Source organism: Oryctolagus cuniculus, chromosome 19 (assembly GCF_964237555.1).
Source record: "Oryctolagus cuniculus chromosome 19, mOryCun1.1, whole genome shotgun sequence".
NCBI lineage: Eukaryota > Metazoa > Chordata > Mammalia > Lagomorpha > Leporidae > Oryctolagus > Oryctolagus cuniculus.
Genome location: NC_091450.1, coordinates 41,871,445 through 41,884,134, shown reverse-complemented (window position 1 = coordinate 41,884,134; position 12,690 = coordinate 41,871,445). Strand labels below are relative to the sequence as shown.

Here is a 12,690-nt window from a genome sequence, read left to right as displayed (position 1 = left end):
TACCATGAGACAATTTATGTACAGTGGGTTTCAAAAAGCTTACAGGAAAATGGAATGAAAGTTGGCTTTTGGTGTAAAAAGATCTTTGAAACTTTTCTTAATAATATGCCTTCCCCCGGAACTTTCTGAAGATGTCTAAATTGTGGAGGAGAGTGACACTCAAAAGTCATGATAGAGTAATCACGGCACCTCATGAGTAAACACAACACTTTGCCATCTCCACCTGACTTGAAATTAAATTTAAAACTTTCCTTGTGGATAGAGGAGTCATCACATACTCATGCCATGCTAATATGCATTGACTCTAAGGATCTTTATACTTTGGTCTTTAGAAAATGGCCCATTTGGAACTCCAGAGCTGAAATAATCTTAATTCCCATATATTCACATGGATATTTTGGCTGCTAGAATAAACTATTAAAAGACAAGTGAGTATATTCTTTTAATATATAGACCCCCACACACACAGTTTTTAAAAATTCCCAATAAAACATTACTGATACGTTAAGTACACTGACCTGAGTTTCCTTACAAAGTTTGAAGGAGAAGTTCTGCATTAATCTCACAAGAGCAAGTTTTATATTCATGAGAGCAAACCTCATGCCAAGGCAATTTCGGGGTCCAGCTCCAAAGGGATGGTATATGTAAGGATTGATGTTGTCTTTGTTCTTCTTACTGAACCTGGTTCCACAAAAGTAGGTGAAAACAAGTTAAAGCCACATAAAAGCACCTATCTGGGGTTATCATTTAGCCCTCTCAACCAGTGGTACACAGGACACACTTGTGGGTTGCTCAAACACTGCTGGCATTTAGCTTTGAGAATCGTAAGCTGCAGATCCTTTCCATCCCCCTCTCCTAGAGGATCTGTCTTGTTGATGAAATTAGATGAATGCTGTTTAAAAGACAGTGTATGTTTGTACACTAAAATTACATTTAGGACGGTGATGTGCTCAGGTTCTGGAATGCATATGGGAAATGAGACTGGTGGAAGGGAAGGTGGGTCTTCTTGGTCGGATGCTCACTGAGGAAGCAGCAGGGGAAAACGCCTCTTGGTTGGTATTTAAACAGATCTTTTTTCTTCCTCTCTTCTCTCTTCCCTTTCATCACCTACCTCCCTGCCTTCTTCCTCCTTGCCTCTCCCCTTCTCCTCCCCACCCCTTCCCTCCTCCTTTTTCCTCTCCTACTTCTGCCTCACTCTCACTCTCCCCCCACCAGCACACTCCTTCTCTCTCACAGAACAGTTGTAACAGTCCAAGTCAGGTCATTTACATCATTTACACGTCATACGAAGCTCCTCCACTTCAGTGTCATCACCAACCTCCTGGATTCTCTCTTCAACCGGGCTACAGATTCCTTGAAGGCTAAACCTAGCATTTATTCAAATAATTCCTCAATATCTGATGATTTTTAAGGAAAAATATTTATCTTGGGAAAATGACCATGGGATATAGTTATTTGGTTTTAAGAGAGTGCTTAGGGGCCGGTGCTATGGCGCAGCGGGTTAATGCCCTTGCCTGAAGCGCCAGAATCCCACGTGGGTGCCGGTTCAAGACCTGGCTGCTCCACTTCCCGTCCAGCTCTCTGCAGTGGCCTAGGAAAGCAGTAAAAGTTGGCCCAAGTTCTTGGGCCCCTGAACCCGCATGGGAGACCCGGAGGAAGCTCCTGGCTTCAGATTGGCACAGTTCTGGCCATTGCAGCCAATTGGGGAGTGAACCATCAGATGGAAAATCGATCAATCGATTGATATCTCTCTCTCTCTCTTTGCCTCTCCTCTCTCTGTGTAACTATGACTTTCAAGTTAAATAAATCAATCTTTTAAAAAAAGAGTGCTTACATTTTGGAGAATATTCTTAACTTCTTATAGGTGATTTTGCTCACACAACATGGCAACCAGAGGGAGGGTTGTGGTGGCATGGGAGTAAGAGCTGACTGGACTGTGGCTACTGGAGCAAGTATTGGGCACATGGTGATGCATTAGAAGTATTCCATAGTTACACTTGTGTATATTTCAAATATTCTCCAACATAACATTTCTAACATGTGCGTTTCTCACTGCCAAGTCCAGTCCCTGTCACACAGAAAGCACTCACAACTCGATGACTGAATGAATCAAAGAGCACTACAAAGGTCTCTTTAACATTAATGAAGCCACAGAAGATAGAGGCGCTGAATGGGAGGCACACACAGAATTTCTGGCCCAGAAAATAAAGCATTAAGTCAACACTAATTTACTCCTCTCATAAATATCATATGGAGACTCTATGCCTGCACGAGGGTCAACACAGCCCACAAGACCAGATCCCAAGCCTCCTGACTGAACAGCCAGTGCCCTACACACTCCTTTGTCCATTTTGTTTGCCAATACAATAGTGGTCACACGTCAACTATTTCCAGAGGGTACAATGTGCCCAGAGCCTGACTTTAATTGCTAATTCCCGGAACAGCATGCTTGACACACCTCCAACGTCTAGAGAGCTGGCGACTTCGCATTGGGAGGAGTCACTAACTACTAAGAGGACACGTGAGCTGGCACAGGATGGCAGCCAGAGGCAGGATTGCAGACCTGGGCTTTCCTCTGTCCTCACAGAGGCGTCTGCTCATCAGGGGTGAGCGCCTCTCATCAGCTCAGCCTGCTGTCTTACAACTGCTGTAGAGGACAAGGCCACCAGGCGCAAGGTGGAAATGTTTCCTGTAGATGTTGTGATAGCAAGACAGCCAAAGTGAATAGCACAGGAAAACTGAAAGGGAAAAAAAAGCCTACACACCTACAATCAGGTAGCAGCTAATAAATTATGGTGTATACGTACATCACCAAAACTATATGAGTTTCTTATATGTATGTTCTCATATCTGTTTTACTAGAGGACAAAATCCAGGACCTCCACCATCCACAGACACTCAAATCCCTAATATACAATGGCACAGTATATCCACAGCCTCCTGTATAATTTAAACCATCCCATGTAACTTATAATACCTAATGCAATACAGACGCTACGTAAATAATTTTGGAACTGTGGATGGCTTTAGCTGCCTTTTCCTAGTCAACAGTTTCAACAGTTTTGAAAACAATTACCATTTCTTCTCATAAGAAAAACTAGTAAAAATAAAAATTCACGCACGCAAATGACTCTACAGTCCCATGTTCATTATCTGTGTAAGAAATGTCAGAATATGCCTGAACCAGCCTGCTTCAGGGTAGGTTCCCCTCCCAGGGAGCTTATACCTTTCAGGGCGGAATTCATCAGGCTCAGTCCAGTGCTGTGGATCTCGGTGAAGGGCATAGCTCGGCATCATCACAATTGTCCCTTTGGGAATGAATGTCCCATTGATGTCAACATCTTTCTTACAGACTCTCTCAAGTCTGCCAGCAATTGGGTATAATCTGAGAGTTTCATTCACCACCATGTCCAGATATTCCATCTTGACCAGGGTATCATATGTAGCAAGTTCCTGGGAAGAAAGAAACAGATTTTCATAAATGGAGATTTGGAATTAATTTCACACTCATTCAATGCACTACTGTTGAAGTGTTGGGTGCTCAAAAGGATAACTCACATTGGTAAAAGATGGTAGCATTGAAGAGACATTTTGTTTTGTTTTGTTTTGACAGGCCGAGTGGACAGTGAGAGACAGACAGAGAGAAAGGTCTTCCTTTTCTGTCGGTTCACCTTCCAATGGTGGCTGCGGCCGGCGCACCACGCTGATTCGAAGCCAGGAGCCACGTGCTTCCCCTGGTCTCCCATGTGGGTGCAGGGCCCAAGCACTTGGGCCATCTTCCACTGCTTTCCTGGGCCACAGCAGAGAGCTGGACTGGAAGAGGAGCAACTGGGACAGACTCCGGCGCCCCGGCCGGGACTAGAACCTGGGGTGCCGGCGTCGCAGGTGGAGGATTAGCCTAATGAGCCGCAGTGCCGGCCTGAAGAGGCATTTTAATAACTGCCATGTTCTTTGCCCAGCTCCATGAATGGTACATTCAGGTGTGGGAAGTAGTCATGAACTGGGAGACTTTGGGGACAATTCCATACACAAGCCCAGAAACCCGTAGCATGTAGAATACACCATTACTCTCAAAGAAATTTTGCCAAAGTCACTGTCACCTTTCAAAAGAGAGGTCATAAGCATTGCCAAGGAAATGGAACATGAAAAAGAGAAAATCCCTTACTTTGCAGAAAGCTTTTGATTTGAAAAATCCTGATTGGAAACTATTTTGATCACATCTATAAAATGTGCAGAGACCAGGGCCCAGAGTTGTGGTGTAGCAGATAAAGCTGCTACCCGAGATGCGACATCCCATATGAGCACTGATTCAAGACTTGCTGCTTCATTTCCAATCCAGCTCCCTGCTAATGCACCTGGGAAAGCTATGGAAGACAGCCCAAGTGCTTGGGCCCCTGCACCCATGGGGGAGATCTGAAAGAAGTTCCTGACTCCTGGATATAGCCTGGCCTATTCCTGGCCATTGTGGCCATTTGGGGATTGAACTAGTGGATGGAAGATATTTCTCTGACTTTCAAAATAAATAAATAAATCTTTCTTTAAAACTTTGCAGAGATGGGGCCAGCGTTGTGGCATAGCAGGTTGGACCGCCACCGCCTGCAGCACCGACACCACATATGGTCGCTGTTCAAGTCCCAACTGCTCCACTCCCGATCCAGCTCCCTGCTAATGTGTCTGGGAAAGCAGTGGAGGATGGCCCAAGTGCTTGGGCCCCTGAGACCCAGAGGAAGCTCCTGGCTTCAGCCTGGCCCAGCCCTGGCTGTGGTGGCCATTTGGGTAGTGAACCAGTGGATGGAAGCTCGTCTGCGCGTGTGTACTCCTTCTCCCTCTCCCTCTCTTCCGTCTCCTTCTCCCTCTCTCTTCTCTCTCCCCACCCTTCTCTTTCTCTAACTCCACCTTTCAAATAAATAAAATAAATCTCAGAAAACATTCGTAGAGTTGAAAAACTAGTCTCTTTCTATCTTATTATGACAGAAGAAGCTTAAAAATAGATGTTAACCTGGGACAATCTCAATTCTAATGAAAGTTCGACAGAGACAGGAACCCACTCTCAGCCCCACCCACTGTTGCTAGAACAGTCGCTCACTACAGTTTCAGGTCTTGACTGCAAACGCTGAAGAAGACCCCTGTGTGTACTTTGCTACCGAGCAGCCACATCACCCCAGACTCCAGGCTTCTGCATACTCCAAAGAAAACCAGGTTGCATAATGTGTGGCTATCACTTGGTGTTATGTTGAGTTTGACTCAAGAGCCGGACACCCTGGGTCCTATCTTGTCTTCTTTCCCACTGGCTGTTCGGCTGGAGGATGAGGAGTGCGTAACACAGAGCAGAGTCCGCCTCCCCAGCCCAGGCTGGCCTCACTCAGCCAACAGCCAGGCCAGAGCAAGGCCGGCCACTAGAAACAGAGCTAATGACCTGACATCAGAGCAATGACGACTTCTGTAGGTGCAACTGAGGTTCTGTGGATGGTTTTGACTTGGCATTCTTCTAACAGCCAGCAGACACGCCGGGACCAACACTGACTCACAAAGATCATACAGTTTTGAGCGGCATCCTTTGTATCTCCATGTGTTTTTCTCTTTAGATCTTTCCTAAATTTGCCAGTGAAGGAATCAAAGCTCACACATTTTGCAACTATTCCCCCGGGTAGTGCAGGACGGCAGGTGGGGGGGGTGGGGGATTCTATTCTAACTCCTCCCCCAGCCCCTGTCCCGGGTCACTCACTCACCTTATTGGGCAAAAGTGTATCAATCTCCTCCTGGAGTTTCTGCTGGACATCAGGGTGAGTGGCCAACAAATGCATAATGAAGGAGAGGGTGCTGCTAGTGGTCTCATAGCCCGCAAAGAGAATGATAATTGATTGGGCTACAACCTCTATATCATCCAGAGCTAAAAAGGGAAGAAACACATTTTAGGGAAATAGGTCAATATGAATCACCCTAGAGGAAAAGAATAAAAATCCACATAGTATGGGTTGGCGCTGTGGCGTAGCGGATAAAGCCCCCTCCTGCAGTGCCAAAATCCTATCTGGGGCCAGCGCCGAGGCTCACTAGGCTAATCCTCCGCCTAGCGGCACTGGCACACCGGGTTCTAGTCCCGGTCGGGGCGCCGGATTCTGTCCCGGTTGCCCCTCTTCCAGGCCAGCTCTCTGCTGTGGCCCGGGAGTGCAGTGGAGGATGGCCCAAGTACTTGGGCCCTGCACCCCATGGGAGACCAGGAGAAGCACCTGGCTCCTGCCATTGGATCAGCATGGTGCGCCGGCGCAGTGCGCTGGCCACGGCGGCCATTGGAGGGTGAACCAACGGCAAAGGAAGACCTTTCTCTCTGTCTCTCTCTCTCACTGTCCACTCTGCCTGTCAAAAAAAAAAAATCCTATATGGGTGCCAGTTCAAGTCCTGGCTGCTCCACTTCTGATCCAGCTCTCTGCTATGGCCTGGGAAAGCAGTGGAAGATAGCCCAAGTACTTAGGCCTCTGTGTCCATGTGAGAGACCTGGAAGAATCTCCTAGCTTCGGATCGGCTCAGCTCTAGCAGTTGCAGCTATTTGGGGAGTGAACCAGCAGGTAGAAGACCTCGCTCTCGCTCTCGCTCTCTCTCTCTGCCTCTGCCTCTCTGTAACTCTGCCTTTCAAATAAATAAATAAAATCTTTTTTAAAAAATCCACATTGGTGTTGGCACTGTGGCGCAGTAGGTTAATGCCCTGGCCTGAAGCTCCGGCATCAAATACGGGCGCTGGTTCGAGATCCGGCTACTCCACTTCCCATCCAGCTCTCTGCTATGGCCTGGGAAAACAGTGGAAGATGGCCCAAGTCCTTGGGCCCCTATATCCATGTGGGAGACCCAGAAGAAGCTCCTGGCTCCTGGCTTCGGATTGGTGCAGCTCTGGCCATTGCAGCCAATTGGAGAGTGAACCATCGGATGGAAGACCTGTCTGTCTGTCTCTCTCTCTCTCTCTCTGCAGAGGTGTTGTGGTGTAGCAGATTAAAGACTGCCTGTGATGCCAGCAATCCATATGGGCCCTGGATTTGAGTCCCAGCTGCTCCACTTCCAATCCAGCTCCCTAATGCGCCTGGGAAAGCAATGAAAGATGGCCCAAGCACTTGGGTCCCTGCACCCACGTGGGAGACTTGGACAGAGTTTCAGTCTCCTAGCTTTGGCCCAGCTCCTGTTGTTGCCATCCCCATCACCAACACGCTGGCTGACTTCAGGTGACAGCATCTCTGACACACTCTAGAAATGCAGACTCCGGGGGCCAGCGCTGTGGTGTAGCAGGTTAAAGCCCTGGCCTGTAGTGCCGGCATCCCACATGGGAGCCAGTTCTAGTCCCGGCTGCTCCCCTTCCGACCCAGCTCTCTGCTGTGGCCTGGGAAAGCAGTAAAGTTGGCCCAAGTCCTTAGATCTCTGCACACATGTCGGAGACCCAGAAGAAGCTCCTGGCTTCAGATCAGCTCAGCTCCGGCCATTGCTGCCATTTGGGGAGTAAACCAGCAGATGGAAGACCTCTCTTTCTCTCTCTCTCTCTCTGCATCTCTGGCTCTGCTTCTCTCCAACTCTGCCTTTCAAATAAATAAATCTATATTTAAAAAGAAGAAAGAGGCCAGCGCCGCGGCTCACTAGGCTAATCCTCCGCCTTGCGGCACCGGCACACCGGGTTCTGGTCCCAGTCGGGGCGCCAGATTCTGTCCCGGTTGCCCCTCTTCCAGGCCAGCTCTGCTGTGGCCAGGGAGTGCAGTGGAGGATGGCCCAAGTGCTTGGGCCCTGCACCCCATGGGAGACCAGGAGAAGCACCTGGCTCCTGCCATTGGATCAGCACAGTGCGCCAGCCGCAGCGCACCAGCCGCGGCAGCCATTGGGGGGTGAACCAACGGCAAAAGAAAGACCTTTCTCTCTGTCTCTCTCTCTCTCACTATCCACTCTGCCTGTCAAAAAAAAAAAGAAAGAAAGAAAGAAAAAGAAAAAAGAAAGTGTGTCATTGTATAAATTAAAAGAAAATAAGGAAAGAAGGAAGAAGGCGAGGGAGGGTAGCATGGGAAGTATCATTACGCTCTTAAAACTGTATATATGAAATGCATGAAAGCTGCTCCCTTTATAAACATTTTTTAAAAGTAAAAGAAGTGAAGACTCCTAAACCATACCCTGGTGCTGCAGAATCAAACCCTGAACTTCCAAGCAACGTGAGAAACTAGTATGCACCATCTGAGCTGAGAAACGTGGGTCATGTCTGAGAGGCATCAGGTACTAGAAGACGGGGGCCCAGCCTTCAAAAGGGTAATCTCAGGACGCAGAGAAACTACAGAGAAAGGTAAGAGCTAGAAGTGTTAGGATCCACTCTATCTAATGGAGGGCATTAAAGCAGCAGAAGACAGACTGTGTCAGTAGGAAGTCACTGGTCAGCATGAAATACTGGGAAATACGATCCCGCGGGTAGATGAACAACGCCTGCAAAATCATAGCCTGATGCCACTTTCCTTAGTGCACGAGCCCTCCTGCTCACGATCCAGCCCCCTTGTGATGACAAGCGAGCATGCACTGGTCTGTCTGGTCAAAATAAGTATATGCCTACGCTACCTATACAATTATAACCTAAAACATGAAGTTAACATGAGAAATGTCTACAGGGTTCTGACTTACCACTGATGATTTCTATGATGCATTTTGGGTAAATTCAACCATCAAATGCTTTCTCCATGTTAGCATAAAACTCCTGATACTGTAGTGAAAACGGACTAGAAACTCGAATTTTACTTCTTTACTGTTCATTAAGTCAGCACTAACCACCATGTGGATTTAAAAAAAAAAGATTTATTTATTTATTTGAAAGGCAGAGTCACAGAGAAGCAGAGCACTGGCCCCCACCACCACGTGGAGTTTCAAATTTTAATTCATTAAAAATGCAATCTGGGCCAGCATTATGGCATAGTGGATAAAGCTGTCGCCTGCAACGCAGGCATCCCTTGTGGGCATCAGTTCGAGTCCTGACTGCTCCACTTCCAATCCCGCTCCCTACTAATGCACCTTGGAAAGCAGCGGAGGATGGCCTAGTGCTTGGGCCCCTGCATCCATGTGGGAAACCCAGAAGCAGGTTCCAGATCCTGGCTTCAGACCAGCCCAGCTCTCGCCATTGTGGCCATCTGGGGAGTGAACCAGCAGATGGAAGATTTCTCTCTCTCTCTAATTATCTCTCTAACTCTGCCTTTCAAATAAATAAATAAATCTTTTTAAAAAATAAAAATAGGGGCCAGCACTGTGGCATAGTAGGTTAAGCCTCCACCTGTGGCGTTGGCATCCCATATGGGAGCTGGTTTGCAACCCGGCTGCTCGTCTTCTGATCCAGCTCCCTGTTATGACCTGGGAAAGCAGCAGAAGACGGCCCAAGTGTTTGGGCCCCTTCACCCACATAAGAGACTTGAAAGAAGCCCCTGGTTTCAGATCATCCCAGCTCCAACCATTGCAGCCATTTGGAGAGTGAACCAGCAGATGGAAGACCTCTCTGTCTCTCCTCTCTGTAACTCAACCTCTCAAATAAATCATCTTTTTTAAAAACAAAAAATTAAAATGCAATCTAAAATTAACTTGTTCAGCAGCACTAGCTACAAGTCAAATACTCAGTAGCTATATGTATCTAGTGATTACTGTATTGAACAGCAAATTTAGAGTATTTTCTCTGTCAAACAAAGCTGTAGTAAGACAAGTGACAGAGGAGTGAGCGTTTGGCCGAGTGGTTAAGACACCAGATAGGATTCAGACATCCAATATCAGAGTGCCTCTTTTCAAGTCTCCTCTCCAGCCACAGTTCCAGCTTCTTGCTAACTACAGACCCTGGACAGCAGTGGTGATGGATCAAGTAATTGTGTTTCTGCCACCCACGTAGGAGACACGGATCGAGTCCCTGGCTCCTGGCATCAACCTGATTTACCCATGGCCACTGTGAGCACTTGGGGAATGAATCAATAGATAGAAGTGCATGCTCTCCCTCTTCCCTCCCTCCATCTCTTAAAAAAAGTTTTAAATGTTTAAAAACAACACTGTAAAAAACAAGTGAGAGAGGGATAGATGTAGACATAGATATATTTACACATATGTACTGGAGTCAGCCCACCCTGCTCTCTAGAACAACTGTTAAGTACTCAGGAGTCTTGTCAGATGGTTGGCAAAGCACTAGTAGACTGAAAATGACCAGAGAGGGAAAAAAAGAGAGACCTGGACAGATGGAGAGAGAAACAGAGAAAATGAAAGCCTGTTTATATCTTGGGTATAGACACAAAGGGAAATACTTATATTTCTCAGTTCTCTGCAAATAAATTTGACTTTCCTAGTTTTGATCACAGAAATTATCTAGAAAGCAAAGACACTCCAGTAGCAATGATCACTTCGAGTTCCCGAAGACGATGGAATAAGGAAGTCATCAATTTGCAATGAGCATAGTGGTAATGGCTTCACTCAAAAGCCATCACTGCGTGATCAAACCTAGGTGAAGGTTTGAGGACAAACTGCAAATATACAAACTCTCCAAAGCTTCCCCACAGGGCCCACATGTATTACAAACAGAAAAATGGAATTTTACAGATTAAGTCACTGAACACACTCTGAGCAAGTGTTCCCAGTCAGTACCCCAGCTCTGGGGACAGAGTGCCTCTGACTTCACGTCCGGAGAACATTTCCCGTGGGTCTAGATGTGACTGAGAATCAGCTCTGTTCTACCACTGGCCACTCACGCATTTCCAGGCACGAAATACTTGTCCATGGTTCTCCTCACAGTTGTGCCACCACGCTTGCAGAATTCACTCTGGCTACCACTTGTGGTATCTGGGCTCGTGTCTCTCTGCAGTTTGGCAGAAATGCCGACCTGCCTGGACAACTCCCTGCACATCTGGGGGCGAATCCTCCCGCAGAGCCTCCCACGCACAGACATTGGAGCACCCTTGGTTACCTTTGTGGGAATCGATTTCTTTGGAATTCTGAGAGTTAATCATCAGCTGGAGAAAATCCACTCGGCGCTGGAAGCATAGAGAGAAGAGTCAATGAAAACAAAACCATAAGGAAAAACGTACACCAGGAGTGCAGCACCCGACCTCCTCTCTGAGATCCCTTGAGTCCAGAAGTCAACTGGAGTCCCTGAGTCACCAGGGAGCAGAACCACCCACCTACGAACCTTAGAGGGTGGCAAGCTTCCCTAAGAGAAATCCAGCCACGCTGAACAGCTTTTTTTTGGCTTCTTCCCTCCTTGCTCTCGAGTTTGTCCGGCTTCTGAACATGGCTGCCTGACCAAAGCGTTCCCCACTCTTCCTGCTGTCATCCGTGCTTCCTCAGGAAGTCCTGAACATCACATCAATCCTTCTGTTCTCCCTTAACTCATAACCAGCGTCCACATAAACTCCTGACACTCCTACAGATCCTCTGCAACGTTCCTGTGTGCATCTTCAAATGTTCCACCCTCCGAGAGATGTCTAACCACGTTCAGTGACCCCTAGGTAGCCTCCCCAACGTGCACGCATCCCTGTACTGGCCTCCAGACCACGCGAAGCCAGTCTACAATCTCAATACCCAGAAAAGACCACTGACCCACCCGAGCCATGGGAGTTGCAAACGTAAAGTAGACAGTCTCCCCTCAGGTAGACAGAGAGCTTTCCCTTGGAGGATGTGTAAAATAATACACGTGGGATGGAAATGATTCTTTTAACAATCTAAGATCTGAGGAAGTGATAGTATCAGCAAATAATTTCTAAATCCTACTTTTTATCCTTGGACAGTTTACTGAGTGGAAGGGAGATGGTAAAGATTTTATCTCAATATTATGTCTCAACATGCCTATCATCAAACTGTAAATGTTCTAACTCATTTTCATACCACCTGACCCAGCCCCGCCTTCATGCCCCCAAAATCCAGAAGTTTTCATGTCCAAAACCTAGAGTTCTCTATCTACAATTAACACAGAGAGAAATATACAAATAAGATGTTTACAGACCAAAAATTAACAAAAACAGAACATCCTCATGTAAACAACAAATTTACCTTTTGCTTGTCTTTGAGACGATCATCTTTAATCTTTTCCACGGATGTTTTCAAAAAATCCATAACATCTTTTGGGAACATACTGATATGCAATGCCTCAAAAATTGGGGTAAGGAATGGAAAGAGTGCTATAGGGAAAAGAAAAAAAAAGAAACCATAAGGAAATGCAAACTTTACATGGTGCAATTTGCATTTCTCAATCAGAAGAGTGAAAGTCATCAAGGTCCTCAACCAGGAAGCACATGCTTCCTGCGCCGGCCACGGCGGCCATTGGAGGGTGAACCAACGGCAAAGGAAGACCTTTCTCTCTGTCTCTCTCTCTCACTGTGCACTCTGCCTGTCAAAAAAAAAAAAAAAGAAAGAAAGAAAGAAAACAGGAAGATCATAAACATGTGGATATCAATCAATATAATCCTAAGCAGCCAATGGGTCAAAGAAGAAATCAGACAGACAATTACAAGTTGTTTTAGGTTAATCAAACTGAAGACATTTTATGTCAAAACTAATGAGCATATTTACTATGGGATGTAGAAAAGGCACTGCTTGCAGGGAAATATGTTGCTATAAATGTCTAAGCTTTTAAAAAGGAAGATCTCAGATCAATAATCTAACTTTACAAGGTATTGCATTGAAAAATTAGGAGCAAACTAAACTGAAAGAACAGAACAAAGACCAAAT

The 12,690-nt window shown here is 46.5% G+C and overlaps 1 protein-coding gene across 1 annotated transcript in view; it reads right to left on the bottom strand.

Moving 5' to 3' along the window:
• The window catches only part of CYP3A6 (cytochrome P450 3A6), a 31,039-nt gene that overhangs the window by 1,983 nt on the left and 16,366 nt on the right, over window positions 1-12,690 (bottom strand). The window contains 5 exon segments of the mRNA NM_001171268.2: window positions 519-681; window positions 3,227-3,453; window positions 5,730-5,890; window positions 10,931-10,997; window positions 12,013-12,140. Of these exon segments, the coding sequence (NP_001164739.1) occupies window positions 519-681; window positions 3,227-3,453; window positions 5,730-5,890; window positions 10,931-10,997; window positions 12,013-12,140 (746 nt within the window).